Source organism: Triturus cristatus, chromosome 11 (assembly GCF_964204655.1).
Source record: "Triturus cristatus chromosome 11, aTriCri1.1, whole genome shotgun sequence".
In the NCBI taxonomy this organism is placed as follows: domain Eukaryota; kingdom Metazoa; phylum Chordata; class Amphibia; order Caudata; family Salamandridae; genus Triturus; species Triturus cristatus.
Genome location: NC_140594.1, coordinates 403,598,449 through 403,620,013, shown reverse-complemented (window position 1 = coordinate 403,620,013; position 21,565 = coordinate 403,598,449). Strand labels below are relative to the sequence as shown.

The 21,565-nt window shown below is 47.1% G+C and overlaps 1 protein-coding gene across 3 annotated transcripts in view; it reads right to left on the bottom strand.

The window, feature by feature from the left end:
• Nucleotides 1-21,565, bottom strand: part of LOC146784312 (protein transport protein Sec24C-like) — a 255,414-nt gene that overhangs the window by 226,771 nt on the left and 7,078 nt on the right. The window contains exons 2-4 of one of the 3 annotated variants that reach the window (XM_085635822.1): nucleotides 18,819-18,948; nucleotides 7,747-8,052; nucleotides 6,729-6,874 (exon numbers count right to left, since the gene is read on the bottom strand). In XM_085635822.1, coding sequence (XP_085491948.1) covers nucleotides 6,729-6,874; nucleotides 7,747-8,052; nucleotides 18,819-18,945 — 579 coding nt within the window. In that variant the 5' untranslated portion in view covers nucleotides 18,946-18,948. The remainder of the gene's footprint in view (nucleotides 1-6,728; nucleotides 6,875-7,746; nucleotides 8,053-18,818; nucleotides 18,949-21,565) is intronic. The other 2 variants (XM_085635823.1, XM_085635824.1) reach the window with 2 other exon arrangements.

The following is a 21,565-nucleotide window of genomic DNA, read 5'->3' as shown; positions in this document are numbered from 1 at the left end:
TATTTGTGGATGTCCGGGAGGGCAATCCCTCCATCATACCATCCCAGTGTGAGCTTACGCAGCGCTATCCGAGGGGTACCTGCCCAGAGGAGGGCGCGCTGCGCCGCCTCAATCGCCACGAAATAGGAATTCGGCACTAGGTCTGGGTAGTTTTGGAGGGCGTAGAGAAACCGCGGAAGGGCCATCATTTTGAATAAGGCCGCACGGCCCAGCAGGGATAATGGAAGCTTCCGCCAGACCTCGGAGTCCCGCTGGAGCCGTCGATGGGGTGGCAGTAGATTCTGTTCGTACGTAAGTGTCCTGTCAACTGAGACAAAGACTCCCAGATACCGGAACCCACCCTCTGCAACGGTGAGAGGGCAGTAGCTGGGAAGCCTGGGGGGGCAGCCGTGGAGGACATACATTAGGGACTTGCCCCAGTTGATGCGGAATCCCGAATTTTTCCCGAAACTCGTGAAAATATCTATGGCTGCTACAATGGACCGCCGAGGATGGGATAAGTAAAGAAGGACATCGTCGGCATACAGGGAGATTTTGTCTTCCCATTCGTCCGCCCACTGTATTCCTTTGATGTAGATATCTTGCCTAATCCATGCCGCAAGAGGCTCATGAGAGAGCGCAAATAAAAGGGGCGAGAGCGGGCAGCCCTGCCTGGTTCCCCTCCCAAGGGCGAAGACCTCCGAGACCCTATTATTTACCACCACCTGGGCCAGGGGTTCCGAGTACAGGAGACGAACCCAGGCTATGAAGTTGGGGCCGAAGCCCAATTTCCGGAGCACCGCCATCATATAGGGCCATTCTAGGGTGTCAAAGGCCATGGTGGCATCAAGCGACACCACCACCGCGTCCTCCCTTATCGTGTGGCACCTCCCCAGTACGCCATTCAGGTGTCGGATGTTAAGAGCCGTGTTGCGATGCGGCATGAAGCCGGACTGGTCCGGGTGGACCAATCCGGGTAGAACAGATTTTAGCCTATTGGCAAGAGTTTGCCAGTATTTTCGGTTCCGCGTTGAGCAGGGAGATCGGTCTGTAAGAGGAACACAGCTCTCTCGGTTTCCCCTCTTTTGGGATAGCCACTATGGTCGCAATGCGCTGGTCGCGCGGCAGTATGCCTGCAACCTTGCTCTCTTTGAACATTCGTTGGAGATGTCCACTAAGGGCGTCAGGTTTGAGCTTGTAGAGCTCAATCGGGAGACCATTGGGTCGGAGAGCTTTCCCAGGGCGGAGGTCTACTATCGCACGCTCTAATTCGGCCGCGGCAAGTGGAGCCTCAAGGGCTTCCCTGTCGACCTCCGAAAGGCACGGCAGCCGGATATCCATCAGTAGGGTGACGGAGTCTTCTTCAGGACGGTCCGATCCCCGACTGTATACCTGTCGGAAATGCCACGCAAACTCTGCTACAATCTCCCGGGTCTCCGTAACCACTGCCCCAGAGGTTATGTGTATTTCCGGTATCACTTTGAGGGCCCTCTGCTTTTTATCGAGCCAAGCTATAAGTTTGCCCGCTTTGTCGCCCTGGTCGTAAATTCTACCCGCCTTGTGCAGTGCCGCTGTGTGGGCAGTCTGCGTGGCCAACTCCCTGTATTCCGCAGTTTTCAGTCGCAGCCGATGCTGCACCTCCGGTTCCCGGTCCGTGCAAGCCTCCTCCTCCAGCGCCCGTAGGTCCGATTCAACGGCGGTCAACTGTGCCACCCTGTCCTTACGACTGCCTGATATGGCCGATAGGGCCTCCCCCCTCAGAACCATTTTAAAAGCTTCCTACAGAGTTACTGTGGAGCCCACAGATCCGAGATTGTGCTCGAAGTAGTGAGTTATGGAGCGGGTCAGTTTTTTCCTGAGCTCCTCATTTTTAAGATGCCAGGCATTGATCGGCCGCACACAGCCCTCTCGGCCGGTACCCAGCGTGATGTGCGTCCAAACGGGCGAATGGTCCGAGATGCCACGCGCCAGGTGTGAGGCCTCCCGTATGGCCATGTCGTGCTGTAGTGGCGTCAATATATAATCTAGGCGGGAGAAGGAGTGATGTGGCCCGGAGTAGAATGTGAATTGCCTGTCCGTGGGATGCATTAGGCGCCACAATTCCGTAAGCCCAAAGGCATCGAGGAAATCAGCCAACCACTTCTGCCCAGGGGGTGTGTCCCTGGGGGGCTGCCTATCCTGGGTGCCCGAAACCACCGCGTTGAAGTCTCCCCCCACGATCAGCAGACCATCCGCAAGGGAGAGAAGGAGTTTGCCCAGGTCCGTATAAGATTGAGTTTGTAGACCTGGGGGGATATATGCGGAAAGGAGATTTAATCTACGGCCCTCCCACCTCCCTGACAGCGCTGCGAAGCGGCCTAACGGGTCAGTCTCCATGCGATCAACATGGAGGGGCAGGGAGCGGCGCAGCAGGATACCCACTCCCCTGGAGCCAGAGGTGAAGCCGGAGTGAGCCGCCAGAGTATACCCCCATCGATTGAGGGCCTGACATGCATTCCCCATGAGGTGCGTTTCCTGCAGGAACACCACATCAGGGAGGTGTCTTTTAACAAATTGCAGGACAATAGTGCGCTTGAGCCCATCCCCCAGCCCATTAACATTCCAGCTGAGGACCTTCAGACTCCTCTCCCATTTGCTAGCCATATCCGCTACTGTATGAGCTGTCCTGTCCCTGCGCACCGGCGCCGCCATTGACCCTGATCACTATAACATTACAAGACCATAGAACCTTCCCAACTCCCCCCCCTCCCACCCGCCCCCCCAACAGTCCCAAACCTGGCATATAGTTCTTGGGACCCCGAACCACGGGCCCGTTACATTCCGTCATGTTAACCTGGAAGAAGTGTCCCTCCCACCCCTGTGAACCAACCCCCCCCCCACCCTGCCCCCTGCTCCGTAGGTTCAGCATGGAACTTTGTGCCCTAGCTCAGCCGTCGCATAGGCAAACCTTCACATTTTTGAGTAGTAGACAAAGGGGGAAGTACAAGGGTGAATGACTTGCGTGGCTCTCACTGTTTTTTTTTTTTTTACCCAACATGTCATGAAAAGCTCAAATTTAGTTGAAAAAAACTCTTTTTTTCCACACATTTTTGTGTGGGAAAGTTGTGGGATCACCAGGCTGACACAAATTTCCTACCACCCAGCATTCCCCCAGGTCTCCTGATAAAAATGGTGCCTCACTCGTGTGGGAGGCCCACGTACCCACGACAGGCAAGGACCCAAAACGTATTGAGGCGACATCAAAATTGCCTATTACAAAACACCCTGGATTTGCAAGGGGGGTGACCTGGGTTTTTGGCCCCATGCTCGGCGGCCAGCTATGGAAACCTACCAAACCCACACATTTCTGAAAACTAGACACACAGGGGATTCCAGAGAGGTATGGCTTGCGTGGATCCACCAACATTTTCTTACCCAGAATCCCCTGCAAACCTCAAATTTAGCTGAAGAAATCACTTTTTTCACACATTTTTGTGTGAGAAAGTTGTGGCATCACCAGGCTGATACAAATTTCCTACCACCCAGCTTTCCCCCGGGTCTCCCGATAAAAATGGTGCCTCACTCGTGTTGGAGGCCCAAGTACGCTTGACAGGCAAGGGCCCAAAACGTATCGAGGCGACATCAAAATTGCCTATCACAAAATGTTTTGGGCACTTGCTTGTCACTGGCCTTGCACGGGGCCAAAAACTAGGTGACCCCCCCTTGCAAAACCAGGTTGTTTTGTGATAGGCAATTTTGAGGTCGCCTCAATACATTTTGGGCCCTTGCCTGTCGCGGGTACTTGGGCCTCCCACACGAGTAAGGCACCATTTTTGCCGGGAGACCCGGGGGAACGCTGGGTGGTAGGAAATTTGTGTCAGCCCTGTGATGCCACAACTTTCCCACATAAAAATATGTGAAAAAAGTGATTTTTCCAGCTAAATTTGAGGTTTGCAGGGGATTCTGGGTAAGAAAACGTTGGGGGATCCACACAAGCCATACCTCCCTGCAATCCCCCGGGTGTCTAGTTTTCAGGAATGTGTGGGTTTGGTAGGTTTCCCTAGCTGGCCGCCGAGCACAGGGCCAAAAACCCAGGTGATCCCCCCCCTTGCAAAACCAGGTTGTTTTGTGATTGGCAATTTTGATCTCGCCTCAATTCATTTTGGGCCCTTGCCTGTCGTGGGCACTTGGGCCACTCATGTGAGTGAGGCACCATTTTTTTCGGGAGTCCCGGGGGAACGCTGGGTGGTAGGAAATTTGTGTCAGCCCAGTGATGCCACAACTTTCCCACACAAAAATGTGTGAAAAAAGTGATTTTTTCAGCTAAATTTGAGGTTTGCAGGGGATTCTGGGTAAGAAAACATTGGGGGTTCCATGCAAGCCATACCTCCCTAGCATCCCCCGGGTATCTAGTTTTAAAAAATGTATAGGTTTGCTAGGTTTCCCTAGGTGCCGGAAGAGCTAGGGTTCAAAAACTACAGCTAGGCACTTTGCAAAAAAAGGGTAATTTTTCCCTGTGAAAATGTGGTGTGTCCACCTTGCGTTTTGGGCCACTTCCTGTCGCGGGCACTAGGCCTACCCACACAAGTGAGGTACCATTTTTCTTGGAACACTTTGGGAACGCGGGGTGGGTGGAATTTGGTGGATCCAAGTAGATTCCAGAACTTTCCACCACAGAACAGTGAGGAAAATGTGTTTTTTTGCCAATGTCCTAGGTTTGCAAGGGATTCTGGGTAACAGAATCTGGTGAGAGCCAGTCAAGGTATCCCATCCTGGATTCCCCTGGGTGTCTAGGTTTAAAAAATGTATAGTTTTGCTAGGTTTCCCAAGGTGCCGGCAGAGCTAGGGTTAAAAAACTACAGCTAGGCACTTTGCAAAAAAAGGGTCATTTTTCATTGTGAAAATGCGGTGTGTCCACGTTGCGTTTTGAGCCGTTTCCTGTCGTGGGCACAGGGCCTACCCACACAAGTGAGGTACCATTTTTATTGGGAGACTTAGGGTAACACAGAAGTGTAGAGCAACTGTTATTACCCATTGACTTTTGATGCATTTCTGCCTTCCAAATGAAAGACAACGTGTAAAAAAGAAGTCATTTTGAAAAATGACCTATAATTCTCATGCTAGTATGGGTACTCCCAATTTTGGAAATGTGCAAATATCTACTGTTTCTAAACTCTACATTTTGTTCCCATTTCAGAAATACATACGTGTCTTTCATACCGATTTTTCCATGTATACATTTTCCCAAAAGAATTGCTATATACCCGGTACATAATAAAATACCATTGCAAGACGCTGATCAGGTATTGGCTCTGGGTTCGTTGGGTTCTTGGTGAACCTACAAGTCCTATATATCCCCACAACCAGAAAGGTCCAGCAAATGTAACGGTATATTGCTTTCAAACAGCTGTCATAATTCGAAGAAGTTACAGGTGAAAACGTTGACACAAATGCCTGTTTTTTCCAAATCATTTTCAATTTTTCCTATGTTTAACTGTTAGATTCTATGAAGAAACCTTGAAGGATCTACGCAAATGACCCCTTGCAGAATTCAGAATTTTGTCTACGTTTCTAAAATGTATAGCTTTCCAGGATCCATTATTGCTTTCATACCCATTTCTACCATTAACTGGAAGGAGGTTGAAAACACATAAAATTGCAGAAATAGGCTATGTCCCAGAAAAATGCCAAAACTGTGTAAAACATTTTGGTTTTTTGACAAAAGTCTGCTTGTCCCTGAAAGCTGGGCAGATGGTGATTTCAGCACCACAACCCCTTTTTTGATACCATTTGCAGGGAAAAAATCAGACGCTTTCATCTGTGGCCCTTTTTTCCCCATTTTTCAAAATAAAAAAAATGTTGCTGTATTTTGGCTAATTTCTGGGTTCCCTCCAGGGAAATCCACAAACCCTGGGTACATTTAGAATCCCCATAATGTTGGATGGAAAGGACGCAAATTTGGCATGGATACATTATGTGGTCAAAAAGTTACAGAGGCCTAATCGCGAACTACCCCAAATAGCCAAAAAAGGGCTCAGCACAGGGGGGGGGGAAAGGCCCAGCAGTTAAGGGGTTAAAATTGCTGTAACTTCACTAGGGCTTCTTCCAATGATTTTAGGCAGATTACACTTCATCAAGGGATCACTCAAATACACAACAGATGTGTTTCCAATCACAGTGAGAGTGTCAATGGTATTAGGTCACAGCAGCCAAAGTAGTAACCCAATGCCACAGGCACGTGCACAAAGACTCATCTTCAAGAAACATCAGTAGTTGAACAACACTACAGAATACTATTCAAAACAGCATGAATCACACACAAAATCATGAATGGCCAAAAGACCTATAATACACAAAAACCCATACCCAATGAACAACTCTGAATGACAGCTATCTAAAAATGGAGCTTTCTCCTAGACTGTTCATGATAACTAACAGGAAAAATGATATGCTCAGTTCTGGGAACAGTAATTTATGACTCCTTTTCAATATCCTCAAGAAATAGCAAAACCCTTCTCTTCCACAACTACTAATAAAGCAAACAAAAACAAATTCCACATCTAAAATCTCACAGGTTTTCAGAGACTCACTAGCTGTAGAATTTGTAGATAGTAAAAGTAATATGAAGGCTGAAATGTTGCTTGTACTGTGCAGTTTGTTGGCAAATGTAACAGAACACATTTTAGTTTATGGAGCTCCTTCCACTGACCATCACCATTCTTGAGTCATTCAGCCTTTCACAAGGTGCCCCAATCAGAGATAAAACTCACAAGTGCTTTCACCTGAGGTGGTGTAGTTGTCGGTGTTTGCTCAGCTGGTTCCAGGAAGGGAAGAGAAGGGCCAGGATTGGGGTACGTGGACAGTCTACGTGGGCCCTCGATCCTTGGCAGCCCACTACCGTCCCAGTTGGGAAGATCTGCAAACAAACCAAAACAAGGCTGAGCTAAATAAATATCAATGCAGTTTAAGGGACTCCAATACCAACATATCATCATGACCATCAAAGGGACTATGGATCATATAAGTCAACGAGATCATCACTACAGCATGCTAACATGGCAGCCAGTAGGTCCACAACCAACCTAGCTCATCATAGCAGCATTTAGAGACCATAGCCACACCATCCAGGCATAGTATTCAAACAGACCACAGCCTTGTCACCAAAGTATAGCAGGGGAAGGGACCATACCCCCAGGCTCTCATCATGGCTTGCAAGGGGACCTCTGCTCATATCATCTCATGATGGACACAAGTGGACCACAACCTAATATTCTATCATGAGTCTGTACCCAACATGAGCCTGTTTAGCTGAAGGGCATCCCAGCCAAAATATGAGACAGGGAGAGGAGGAATTTCTTCCTAAAAACCCAGATAAATGTTTGAGCCACTGGCCATGCTTTACTGGAGACTGACATTTCTGATATGAGAACACAGCAAGTGCTGCTTCAGGAGAAGGTTCTCTGAAGTTCCATTGTAAGACTGACACAGCGGGTTCTTCTTTCCAAAGTGTAGCTGTAGACTAACATCCATGAGAGCTATCAACTTATAGACAAGGCAGAGAACAAATCAGAGTTTGGACAATGTACTGCCATCACTTTTTAAAGCACTGATCTGTTATTTGCTTCTCGGCTAGTGATTCAACGTGTGAGAGCACACTGAGCACGTCATTTTTTCTCGGTTTCCCTTAATGTAGATGAGTATTCTATTGCAAGGGGTCACATTTGCGGAACCATCATCTTTAGACATGCCTGGATGGAAGATATAGGCTTTCACCAGCACCCCACGTACCGTGAGTGTATGCACAGCGACCCAGGAGAGCCTTCTGCTCCACCTGTGAATGAACCGGCCAGGGTGGAGCTGAAGATTGTGGGTATGGCCAGGTGTCGATTGCTGGTGGGTACGCATAGGCGGGATGGGGATCAAGGGAAGACAGGGCTGTTGATTCAGAGAAAGATGAGGTGAATGGAGAGGAGTAGGAAAATGATGGGCAAAAAGCAGGAGAGGTGGTGACATCCCGCCATGGGCATGGTGAGACAGCCCCACCATGTGTCCACATATTGCAGGTCCTATCCTGCAGACACTGGGGAGATTGCACTGTAAAATAAATAGAGAAGTGTATAGTCAGCAGTAGGAATAAGTATGTAAATATAAAAATGCTTACATGTCTACATATTACAGAAAATGTGTTCCCCTCTTTTTCAGGCCCAGAAAAACATTCATAAATTAAGCATGCATGTTTCCTGGTAACTTATTGGGGGGGGGATACCTTTTTATGTACTTGAAATTGTTTGTCTGGAAAGCTAATACATTTCACATTTTCTGACAACACTGTATTGATCAAAATTATCAACTACTACCCTTCATATATTGCTTCATGAAGGCCGTACTAATTTCTCCAGTACAGGATCTTTCATAGATTTACACGTGTGAATCATTTCTTGTCGTCATGTTGAGTCCTGTGATACATTTAGAATGCAGTACTTTATGATACATAGCCGGTAAGAGATAAAAACATTGATGTTATTATCTATTGACATAATTAATAAAAGAACCAAACTGCAGCCAATCAAAATTCAAGCACCCTGATCACTACTCCCCTCAGAGGCTACCATACTCTCGCTGCTCAGTTTACTTCAAGAAAACCTGAATATCTTCAACTATTTTCACTGCTCAACTAGACTGCTTAAAAGCAGTTTCTACCACTATTTGATTTAAAATCTGACGACAACTGTATTTACTGCCTACATCCCTCTCAAAAGGTGAAGGGCTGTAAAATCTGCTGAACCTTTTCCTTAAAAACCTTGAAGGACAGAGAGGTTAGATTATTAATCTAGCTTTAGAAAATCAAAGCCAAAGAAACTCTGCCTTTGGGGGATGACAGCGAGTGTACCACAGAAACTGGCAAAAAGGCTCATAAAAGAGAGCGTTCAGAAAGCCTGTTGTCAAAACATTCTGCTAAAACGGAGCCCCCCAACAAGGTATTAAAGAAATCTGATAGGAGACCTTCCAAAGACCATAATTATAGATTTTGTTATCAACTAAGCAAAAAAAGATGATGTACCTTCTAAACATAGCCCATGGTCACAGCCTCCCACCCCATTCAAAAAGGTACATTTCCTACCTACTAAAATATCAGCGGCACCATCAACGGTACCCTCCTCAACAATGAACCATCAACAAAGCTCCCATCGATGAAATCAAGGTTGCCTCTGTTGATGATGACAAAGTTGACAACATCGATGACAGCGACAACCATAGCAATGATAGCCACTCCATCAAACATATCTTCCCTATTAACATTTGTGGAGGTTTCGATGACGAAGAAACCATCGACTGCGTCATCGACAAAACTGTTGATGAAGCACCAGAAAATTACATTTATCACAGTGAAGGGACTTTCTGTGCCTTTAATGCTGAAAGACATGTCACTAAGCAAGGTATTTCTGTTGCCCCTAAGTCACCTACTGTACCTTGAAGATTCTGAAGAAGAACGGCTTTTTGGCCCTGCCTATTGTCCAACTGATCTTCATGTCAAATACCCAGAGTAAGATTAGCAGTACATGGAAGGCCAATACTCATTTCCACCTCAGACTGACACTCAAGAGACAAGTTGCAAAGTAAGACATCCATTACTTTGAGGGCCATGTGCCCTACAAACAAGAACAAGTTACTTACCTTTGGTAGCGCCTTATCTGGTAGAGACTCTATCTAACCGCAGATTTGTTAGCTTAGAATATTTCCCAGGCATCAGACTGGATCCGGATATTTTTGATGAGCAGTACCCCTGCGCGTCGGTTGGGTGCGTCGTTTGGCTCCGCATGGCGTCATCTGCAATGGAAATGACATGTACGGTGTCTGTATAGGTGCCACCCCAGCATGCGGATGTTAGCTTCTTTTCGTGACTTTCCATACCAGAAGCATGGAGCCAAGAAGAGCATTGACCACTGGTTAGAAGGGATGAACACTTTACACTAGAATCTGTTCGCAGAACGGGGAGGATGGGTTGGTCAGTAAGGAATCTGTGGCTAGATGGAGTCTCTACCAGATAAGGCTTACCAAAGGTAGGTATCTTGTTCAACTGATAGAAACTTCTAGCCACATATTCCTTACCTTAGAATAGATACCCAAGCAATACCTTCCCGGAGGTGGGACTGCAATATGGATTAGACTAAAAATTCCTGTACGACAGAATGGGAAAAGTGACCGTCATGTCGGACCTTGTTGTCCAGGCAGTAGTGCTTTGTAAACATATGCAAAGAAGCCCACATTGATGTCTGACAGATATCAATGACAGAAACTCCTGAGATAACGCAGTGGTTGCAGCCTTTTGCTCTGGTAAAGTGAGCATGCAAGCACTTAGGGGGTTGCTTTTTGGACACTGTGTAGCAGATTTTGATGCAGAGTACTACCCATTGTGAGATGGTCCATTTCTGCGCTGCCTTCCCATTCTTGGGTCCAACATACCCCACAAAGAGTTGAGTGTCCACCTGGAACTCTCTTGTGTGGTCAAAATAGAACAACATTACTCTTTTTGGGTCCAGCTGGTGGAGTATCCTCTCTTATTTACAGGGATGAGGTGGCACGTATAATGTAGGTAGAGTGATAGACTGGCCTACGTGGAAAGGAGTTACCACCTTCGGTAAATAGGATGCTTAAGTCTGAAGGGCAAGTTTGTCTGGATAGATGGCAAGGTACAGAGGATTTGCTGACAGTCCCTTTAACTCACTGACCCTGCAGGCAGATGTTCTCGTCACTAGAACAGCAGTTTTGATGGTTAGGAGTATGAGTCGGAGGTTGCAGAGCGGCTCAAAGGGAGTGCACATCAGAAACGTATGAACCAAATTCAAGTCCCACTGAGACATAGTAAAAGGTGCTGGTGGAAACATATGTTAGAGACCTTTCAAGAACCTATGTACAATAGGAGATTTAAAAAGGGAAGGCTGGTATGCCAACCGCAGAAATGCTGAGATAGCAAATAGATAACCTTTCAATGTGCCCAAAGCAGGGCCTTGCTGGGCCAAGGAAAGAATGAACGGGAGAACCTGGGAAAGGGACGCAGACAAAGCATCAATGTGTTGGTCTGTACACCATGCCATAAACATGCTCCAACAGCAGATTTGTACCATCTTCATGGAGGGAAACCTGCCTGCCAAAATAACATTGTAGCCGTCAAACGGAAAGTGGAATGCTGTCAAGTGTCGCCCCTAAATATCTATGCTTGAAGGTGAAGGATTTTCAGGTTCAGAACCCTGCCCAGCTGTTGTGACAGAAGATACTCCCAAAGAGACAGCCTGATCGAAGGATCAGTGCTCATGCTCAACAGCTCAGAATACCAGAATCTCCGTGACCAATCCAGAGCTACTAAAATGACTTGGGCCCAGTCATGCCTGATCATCTTGAGAACTCTGGACAGGAGTGGTATTGGTGTAAAGGTGTACAGGAGACCTGAGTTCCACTCGAGACAAAAGCGTCTCCAAGTGAGAGCTGCTTTAGCAACTCCAGCGCTCAAAATTGCTGACGTTGCCCATTCTCAGTGGTGGCGAACCGATCTAATCAAGGATTTCCCCACTTTTGAAAGAGGTCTTGCGCTACCTCGTGATCCACTAGACATCAACAGCTGAGTTCACCTGCATTGACATTTAGAGAGTCCGCCAGGTGTAGAAACACTAGGGATATGACCTGGTGTTCCAGCCACGTCCAAGGTTGCAGTGTCTCTTAACAGAGAATCCATGACCCCAACCCGCCCTGTTTGTTAAAATACTACATGGCAGTGGTGTTGTCCGTGAACACTTGTACCAGCCTTCCCCTCATTGAAAAAGAAAGGCTTTCAATGCCAAACGGATTGCCCAAAGCTGCAACAGGTTAATTTGTAGCCCGGATTCCACAGTCCTCTGATCTCCATCTCTTCCTGGTGGTGTCCCCAGGTCAATGGCAGAACCGGCATCGGATGACGCCCGCCTGGCTTTGTGTTGGAGTCGGGAATGATGATGGTGGCAGCAACACTGCTGGGCGTCAGTGGCGCTGGGGGAATCAGCTCGGGAGCGAGCACCGGGGAAGGTTGATGTTGCTCGACTGGAGCCGCTACGGATCTATCACTGGATCTATGGGCCCCAAATGGTGCTGAGGGAAAGATTGCGAGCCGAAAATCAGATGGGGCCCATCCCGGACCGGTGGCATCGAGCCACCCAAAGATGAGGTGCATGGCCTCATAAAATTCTTTTAGCTGAATGGGTTTTGTTCCAGCTTCTGGAAATTCAAGGGGCATGGAGATGGCCCAGGCGCATACTCCACAACAGAGTTAGGCCACTCGTTTTGATCGCACTACGAGTTATACAAAGACTTGTGCAGCGAAGTCTACTTCTTCGACTTATTTTTCTTCAGGGAATTACTTCATTTTCCCGACGGCTTTGAGTGGGACAATGATTGCTGGGTGTAGCTCGTGAATGATCTCGGGACCTTCCCAGTGACCGAGATCTGGAACATTGTGGGACGATTGGCGTCAGGCGGCGAGGAGCTTGAGGGACTGCTCTCTCAGAACCTTTGGACACATGGCGCAGCAATCACCGCTTGTTTTGGTGTCCTAATCGCGCTCTAAACATCAAAGGAAAACCAAATGCCGGTCCGTCACCGACATCTGGCATTAACAGGTGCTGCCTCGTTTAAAACCTGCCTTTTTGGTGCACATCCTGATACCAGGAGACAAAGTCTAAAAAAATCCAAAAAAAGGACAGTCAAAAAAGTAATTGGGGGTAGCTCTCTCTGGATCTGGGCTGACTGGCGCAGAAAGAAAAGAACTGAGGTCAGTGTGATGGAGTGGTACCTATATAGGCAACCTGCATGTCATTTTCGGTGCATGTTACACTAACGACACCACGTGGAGCTGAATGACGCCACCTACCAGCACGCAGTTGTACTGCCCATCAAAAGTTTCCGGATCGAGTCTGATGCCTGGAAAACATTCTATGGTAAGGAATCTGTGGCTAGAAGTCCCTATCAGATACAGAATTTCTTAAAGAAATGATGCAGGTTCCATGAGCTTTGGTTAAACATGTAAGGCTTATATTGGCTGATTACTATAAAAGATTCCCAAAGCCTTTGAAAACAAAATCACCAAAGTAACCATCATTACCACCACATTTGCCAGTAGCACAGACAAAACCACCTATCACTTGTAGTCCACATAGTGTGCCATTGCTTCTAAGTCCAAGATAACAGAAACCATCGGTCAAGGCCTGCATTACCTGCAGCAGGCAATGACATCTACTCAGATGGTGATCATGAAGACGGAGAAGTACCAGATGACCAGGATATTGGTTCAGAATGGGAACATTCTTTGGCAGCTGTTTCCCCACCATGACCAGCAGACTCCCTTCCAAACAACACCATAGGCTTTCATAATCTTTTTTACCAGTCCCAGTCAAACAATCAGATGATTCCTATTAGGATTTCAAAGAGTTGGCTAGCAAATCCGTGAAAGCCATTCCGACAGTGGACTTAATGTGGACTGACAGCATAAAGGTCATGAAAAATCCTGCAACAGTGTCAGCAGTTCTCCCTCATCTGGATAAAAAAATATATAAGCCCTCGGACAATTCACCCACTTTTCTAAAATATCATCCTAGGGCCAACTCCGTAGTAAAACAAGCTGAGCAAAGAAGATTGTAGGATCCAATTACACCCTGTTCTACTCACCAGACATGGAAGGGAGGTATTTGGACAACATTGGGAAGAGATTATCGGCGATGGCAGCAACTACTGTGAGGGTGGCCAATTCCTTGGTGATCCTAAGCTATTATAACAGGCAGGTGTGGTTGTATATGACATTTGGATGTAAGACAAAAGATCTGAAGCCACAAACATTCTGCATGGGGGACAAGATTCATCTGAGATGATAGACTGTGCCATTGATATACTATCTACTGGGTTCAGACAGCTAGCAGGAGCTGTGTTCTCCAAAGGCAGGGCTGGCTGGAGTCAGCATCTTTCAGGCCAGAGGTCCAGAGTAAAATCTTGGACATGACCTATGATGGAGAGGCACTCTTTGGCAACCATGTTGATGATGCTATGCATACACTGACACAGAAATATCGCTTGGAATCCTCCAGCAGAAACACCAGCCCTTTCGGGGCAAGAGGCTGGAGTAAATTTACAATCAGAAAAAGATATAAATGTTACCGATATCAACCCTATCAACACCCTAAACAAGCCTACCGGCAACAATATGCCTAACAGCAGATTAGGGCTCCTCCACCAGCCTCTTACACAAAAACAAGTGACAGAGGAAGAAAGCAATGGCCTCGAAATAAGAACTCTGTTAAAAGACAGTGACGTGACAAAGGTGCCAGCCACAAAAATATCTTCCTCAAGTACTGTTGGAGGTCGAATCACCAATTATCACAGAAGCTGGAGAGTGTGACTAAATACTGTTGGGTTTTAGACCTTATAACATATGGTCATACCTTGGAATTTTTCAAAGACGTATGTATACACCACCTCAAAGGAGATTCCAGCTCCACCTTTGTCTGTTAGAACAGGAGAGTCTAACTATGCTAAACAAGGGAGCAATAGAAGTAGTGCTGTTTGCCCAATCATTTTAACTTAATTTAAAAACAAGGAACCCTTAATCTTACCTCAGTGCCCTTATTCTAATCAAACATAAACCCTAACCTATGCTTATTTTTTGTAAGAGATAAATACAATTAGATTAAACTAAATAGAATATGTAAAAAAAAATTATTTGGAAACCTTGCCTTAACTCTAATGCTAACTCTACCCATAGCCACTGTTAGATAATCGTTACATTAATAAAATAAATGGCATTACATTAAATTAACTATTAGACCAAGCGATCGTCGCAACGTTATTGGGAAATTAGGAAATCGCATTGTCGAGTTAACCTGACAGGGTAAAGATCATACAAGGTAATGTAGGGTGTAATGGTATGCCTCCATTGGCACGGTCATGATCTTGATGTAACACCACATGCCTTATAATCGCCCCTAAACATCTACAGCAGAGGTCTTCAAACTGTGGGGCTCGCAATCCCAGGGGGCGCAGATGGCTCAACAAGTACTTGTAAATGAAGATGGCCTGGAAGCGCAACTAGGCACGTTTACAGGCTGTCTTCGTTTACATGCAGTCCTTGAAATGGTTAAAAAACACATACATTCTTTAACATTATGGGAATGTATTTCCATTGGATTAGCTCAACTTGGAATTATTTTTCATTTAAGGTTTCTGTATTATTTTAAATGCAGGTAACTGAAAGTGGAAAAATAATACACTTACAAAATATTGTGTTCCTTTTAGCCACGTGGTGGCAAAAAAACCCGAAATTTTCTTCAAGTGTTTTGTTTTTCACTTTCATGTAATTATATTTAAAGTAATGAAGAGAGAAACCGTAAACGAAAAATAAATGCAGATGAAGCTAATCAGATAAAAATACATTATTTACTTTATGAAATGTCAATTGGATAATGTGATACCAAAGGGGATGATGGACAGAGCGTTAGAGCAAATCAAACACTCACCCCCAGTCAACTGATCTGGGTTTAATCCATCATCATTCTTTAGCTCACTCCACCACCCCAGTTCAGACATGGCCATATGCAAATCTGTCTGACCCTGTACCTCATGGGAACAGTCCAGCCCGAACTGCCAAGCCATGTCTTCCCTGGACCGGAATAAGCATCCTGGGACCGGTTTCGGGTTCATAACCCTCATCAGCCAGGCTATCTTGAATCCAGTGGCCAAGTGAGCAAGGGACCCACGTCTGGGCATACCCTGCCAACTTAGGGCGAACAAAGCGATACCAAAGGGGATGATGGACAGAGCGTTAGAGCAAATCAAACACTCACCCCCAGTCAACTGATCTCAGTTTAATCCATCATCATTCTTTAGCTCACTCCACCACCCCAGTTCAGACATGGCCAAATGCAAATCTGTCTGACCCTGTGCCTCAGTGGGACGGGTATGCTCAGACGTGAGTCCTGTGCTCTCCATGCCACTGGAATCAAGCTATCCTGGCTGAAGAGGGGTGAAACCTCGAAACCGGTTCTAGGATGCTTGGTTCCAGTCCAGGGAGGACCTGGCTTGGCAGTTCGGGCTGGACTGTTCCCATGAGGCACAGGGTCAAGACTGATTTGCATATGGCTGTGTTCAAACTGGAATGGCATGGTGAGCAAAAAAACGATGGATTTAGGCCCAGATCTCTGTACTGGGGTGAATGTATGACATTGTTCTGCATTCTGTCCATCAACTGTTGTTTTTGCATTTGGATAATGTGACCACTGCAGATATGAGTAATAGTGACTTGTGTATTTATAGTGCTGCAAGGTCCCAGCCTGGATCAGAAAGCACTGTGAATATGCACGTCATTATTTAAAAAATGTATTATACATAGTGTAAGTTAGACTGCTGCAAAATGATTTGATGTTTTAAGATAAAGTAAGTGCTTTAAACTTATATATTTTAGTAATAGGTAATTCATACATAGTGCACACATTATTCTATTGAAAGTACACTTTCTAGAACTCATCTTATAACACCCTGACATTAAGGGGCTTATTAGGATGGCGGGCGGACGTAGCGGTGCTGGGACCGGCCGCCAGTGGTGCGGCGGTCCTGCACCGGCAATTAGGATGCCACCGCCACGGTGGCGGAGGCATCCCGCATGCATTGCATTGTGGCGGGCGGTGCTGGAAGCAGCACTCGCCACAATGCAATATATGCATGTCGCGCATTTGCATGCACAACGTGACAGGCACCGTGCGGTGCCTGACACCTTGTGCATGCAAATGCCGGAGGGTACCATAGGTACCCCCCAGGTGCACCCCCCACCTCCCAACACCCAGGGGGCCCGCAATGGGCCCCCAAAGAAAAAACCGCATGCCTTTCCATGGCGGAGTCTTCGTCATGGAAAGGCACTTCTCCGCCATCATAGTAATATGGATGGCGGTGCCTGCAAGGCACCGCCACCATATTGCTGTGCTTTTCCGCCCGGTAGGCAATTGGGCGGATTGCCTACCGGCGGAAAACTGGTGGACAGTCTTCCCGTCCGCCGGGGTCCCGTCCGCCATCGTAATGTGGCGGGGGGGGGGAAGTTATGCTGGTGGTGACTTTTGGCAGGCGGATCGCCACCGCCATACGGGCGATCCGCCCGCTATACTAATCACTAATCACCCCCCAGGTATCAAAAAGAAGAACTCATTGACCCCATGTAGCCTCAGGTGATGCCATCAATTAAAGCCTAAACTGGCTTCCAAGCAGCCTTTACATTTGGTGATTATCCTATTGCACACATTTACATTCTTTCAGGTAGCAGACGTCCTTCGCTCTGTGCCCCTCAGTGAGGTTCATAGTACAGGAAAACTGCTCCCTACATGAACCCCGCCCTCCCTTCACTTTTACGCAGAGTCACTTCAAGGGCCACAGTAACTGTTCAGAGATGGTTGTTTTTTTTTATTAAAAGTATGGCAACTGCTTTTGTAAAAATGAAAAAAGCGTGGGGCATGTGGATCCCCATAGATCCCGTCCACTTCGACCTCTGTTTACATGCACATGTCCTTCAAGGTGAATATAGTGGGTGACAGGGAGGAGACCAGCAGTCATGTTCAGACTGAGTGCTCTGGTCGTCAAGACCCCTTGGGCCTCAGAGTAACAGTCAGGAGAAAGAGGAGTGAGACCTTTGGATAGCATCAAAGAGATAGCCCAGAGCAAGTGCTGCTCTATGGGGGTCTGGGGATAGTTTTTTTAGATTACAAATGATAGAGACAGCTTCCTCTGAGAGATGCCTCGAGGAAGGTGAGTAGTTTTGGGGCTTTTTTGTAGGGCTTTCTAGTGCAGCAGGTGCAGTTCTATTTGGACCCAGGCTCACAACACCCCAATTATGGTTAATTTCTGTTTTGGTTTTTTATACATTTTAAAATCTCACATATAGCGTCGATTAAAAACTACAGTAAAATACTCCTGAAATGATTTCCTAAGCGCTGTCCTTCAGCTCACCCCTTCATATCCCACTCCCCTATTCTTGCCATAACTTTTTGGAGTGGAGGGGGTCCCTTGCGCCAAAACATTTTGCTTGGGGGGGCTCAGAGCAAAAAAGTTTGAAGACCTCTTAATGTCTAGTGGTGTTTGGTATATCAGAGGGCTGGAACGTTCTATCTTTGATCCTCTGAGGGTAGGTACCTGACCAGAACAAGGATACTAAACCAAAGCTGGAGGAAAAAATCATTCTTGTGTTGGGTCTGGGAGTATGGCACGCCAGCTTAACCTTCACACTTTCAGGTCCCGCCGCAGAGGTACTTTGACGTGTCTTGGTGAATAAATGTGTATTTGTTATTTTTTTGCCGATTTGATATACAACATATTCAACTTCCTTACAACCCAGGGTATCTTTTCGATATCTAAGCTGCAGATTACAAAAATAAGAGTAAACTCAATCTATGCCATCCTTGTAACATAAAGACCAAGCAACCACATCAAACATCTGTGCTTCATATTCAAATATAGTGACTTAAATATCGACCTCACCCCTTAACAGTGGCAAAACACGGGTCCATATTCACTTGTTACTTCTGGAGATATTTTTTATGGCAAATAGTCCATTTTCAGAGAATTTTTTTCATGACAATGGTGCCGCTAAAAGAGCTTTTATTATTACACAATACTGCCATCTTGCTGTAATCCTTGTATCTTTCATCTGGGTATTTGCGGGAAAGAAATGTATATCCATATCAAACAAGGCAAGTCTCAACAACTAGAATCAATTTAGGGTTGCTCAGATGACTACATGAGGCCCTCGCTCACTTAGACCAGGATGTCCACCTTGCATGGAAGGAAGAGAAAGAAGGACGTCATACCATAAGCTGGGCTGGGGTGCAGGGCGTAGGCTGCAGGAGAGGATGGGACCCCTCCAGGGTCATGGGCGATTAGGGACCCTCGGTCTGGGAGCCAATAGGGAGAGCCGTACAGGCCGGTGTGCAACATTCCCTGCAAGAGAGTAGGAGGGGACAGGTCAAGTCAACCTTGATAAGCATGTTCTGCTCCTCGTGTCCTAAGAACCTACCTCAGCTCTAACCATGGACCTCTGTCCTGCAGCATTCCATACTATTCTAATACTAAGAACCATGCACTGCTCTGCCAAGACACATCAACCCTTACCTGCAGTAGTGCTTGTGCACTTCCGGCCACAAGAACTCTGCACTGCTCTGCCAAGACACATTAAACCTTACCTGTAGTACTGCACATGCACTTCCGGCCACAAGAACCATGCACTGCTCTGCCAAGACACATCAACCCTTACCTGCAGTAGTGCACATGCACTTCCTGTCACAAGAACCATGCACTGCTCTGCCAAGAAACATCAACTCTTACCTGCAGTAGTGCTTGTGCACTTCCAGCCACAAGAACCATGCACTGTTCTGCCAAGACACATCAACCCTTACCTAGAGTAGTGCACATGCACTTCGGCCACAAGAACCATGCACTACTCTGCCAAGACACATAAAACCTTACCTGTAGTACTGCACATGCACTTCCGGCCAGAAGAACCATACACTGCTCTGCCAAGACACATCAACCCTTACCTAGAGTAGTGCACATGCACTTCCAACCACAAGGACCATGCACTGCTCTGCCAAGACACATCAACCCTTACCTAGAGTAGTGCTCATGCACTTCGGCCACAAGAACCATGCACTGCTCTGCCAAGACACATCAAACCTTACCTGTAGTACTGCACATGCACTTCCGGCCAGAAGAACCATACACTGCTCTGCCAAGACACCTCAACCCTTATCCGCAGTACTGCATGTGCACTACCGGCCACAAGAACCATGCACTGCTCTGCCAAGCCACATCAACCCTTACCTGCAGTAGTACACAAGCACTTCCAGCCACAAGAACCATGCACTGCTCTGCCAAGACACATCAACCCTTACCTGCAGTAGTGCTTGTGCACTTCCGGCCACAAGAACCATGCACTGCTCTGCCAAAACACATCAACCCTTACCTAGAGTAGTGCACATGCACTTCTGGCCACAAGAACCATGCACTGCTCTGCCAAGACACATCAACCCTTATGTGCAGTAGTGCACATCAACCCTTACCTTCCGTAGTACACATCAACCCTTACCTGCAGAAGTACACATCAACCCCTACCTGCAATAATGCATGTGCACTTCCAACCACAAGAACCATGCACTGCTCTGCCAAGACACATCAACCCTTACCTAGAGTAGTGCACATGCACTTCGGCCACAAGAACCATGCACTGCACTGCCAAGACACATCAACCCTTATGTGCAGTAGTGCACATCAACCCTTACCTTCCGTAGTGCACATCAACACTTACCTGCAGAAGTACACATCAACCCCTACCTGCAATAAGGCACGTGCACTTCCAGCCACAAGAACCATGCACTGCTCTGCCAAGACACATCAACCCTTACCTAGAGTAGTGCTCATGCACTTCGGCCACAAGAACCATGCACTGCTCTGCCAAGACACATAAAACCTTACCTATAGTACTGCACATGCTCTTCCGGCCAGAAGAACCATACACTGCTCTGCCAAGACACCTCAACCCTTATCCGCAGTACTGCATGTGCACTACCGGCCACAAGAACCATGCACTGCTCTGCCAAGCCACATCAAACCTTACCTGCAGTAGTGCACAAGCACTTCCAGCCACAACAACCATGCACTGCTCTGCCAAGACACATCTATCCTTACCTGCAGTAGTGCACAAGCACTTCCAGCCACAAGAACCATGCACTGCTCTGCCAAAACACATCAACCCTTACCTGCAGTAGTGCTTGTGCACTTCCGGCCACAAGAACTATGCACTGCTCTGCCAAGACACATCAAACCTTACCTGTAGTACTGCACATGCGCTTTCGGCCACAAGAACCATGCACTGCTCTGCCAAGACACATCAACCCTTACCTAGAGTAGTGCACATGCACTTCCTGCCACAAGAACCATGCACTACTCTGCCAAGACACATCAAACCTTACCTGTAGTACTGCACATGCACTTCCGGCCACAAGAACCATGCACTGCTCTGCCAAGACACATCAACCCTTACCTAGAGTAGTGCACATGCACTTCTGGCCACAAGAACCATGCACTGCTCTGTCAAGACACATCAATCCTTATGTGCAGTAGTGCACATCAACCCTTACCTTCCGTAGGGCACATCAACCCATACCTGCAGAAGTACACATCAACCCCTACCTGTAGTACTGCACATGCACTTCCGGCCACAAGAACCGTGCACTGCTCTGCCAAGACACATCAACCCTTACCTAGAGTAGTGCTCATGCACTTCGGCCACAAGAACCATGCACTACTCTGCCAAGACACATAAAACCTTACCTGTAGTACTGCACATGCACTTCCGGCCAGAAGAACCATACACTGCTCTGCCAAGACACATCAACCCTTACCTAGAGTAGTGCACATGCACTTCCAACCACAAGGACCATGCACTGCTCTGCCAAGACACATCAACCCTTACCTAGAGTAGTGCTCATGCACTTCGGCCACAAGAACCATGCACTGCTCTGCCAAGACACATCAAACCTTACCTGTAGTACTGCACATG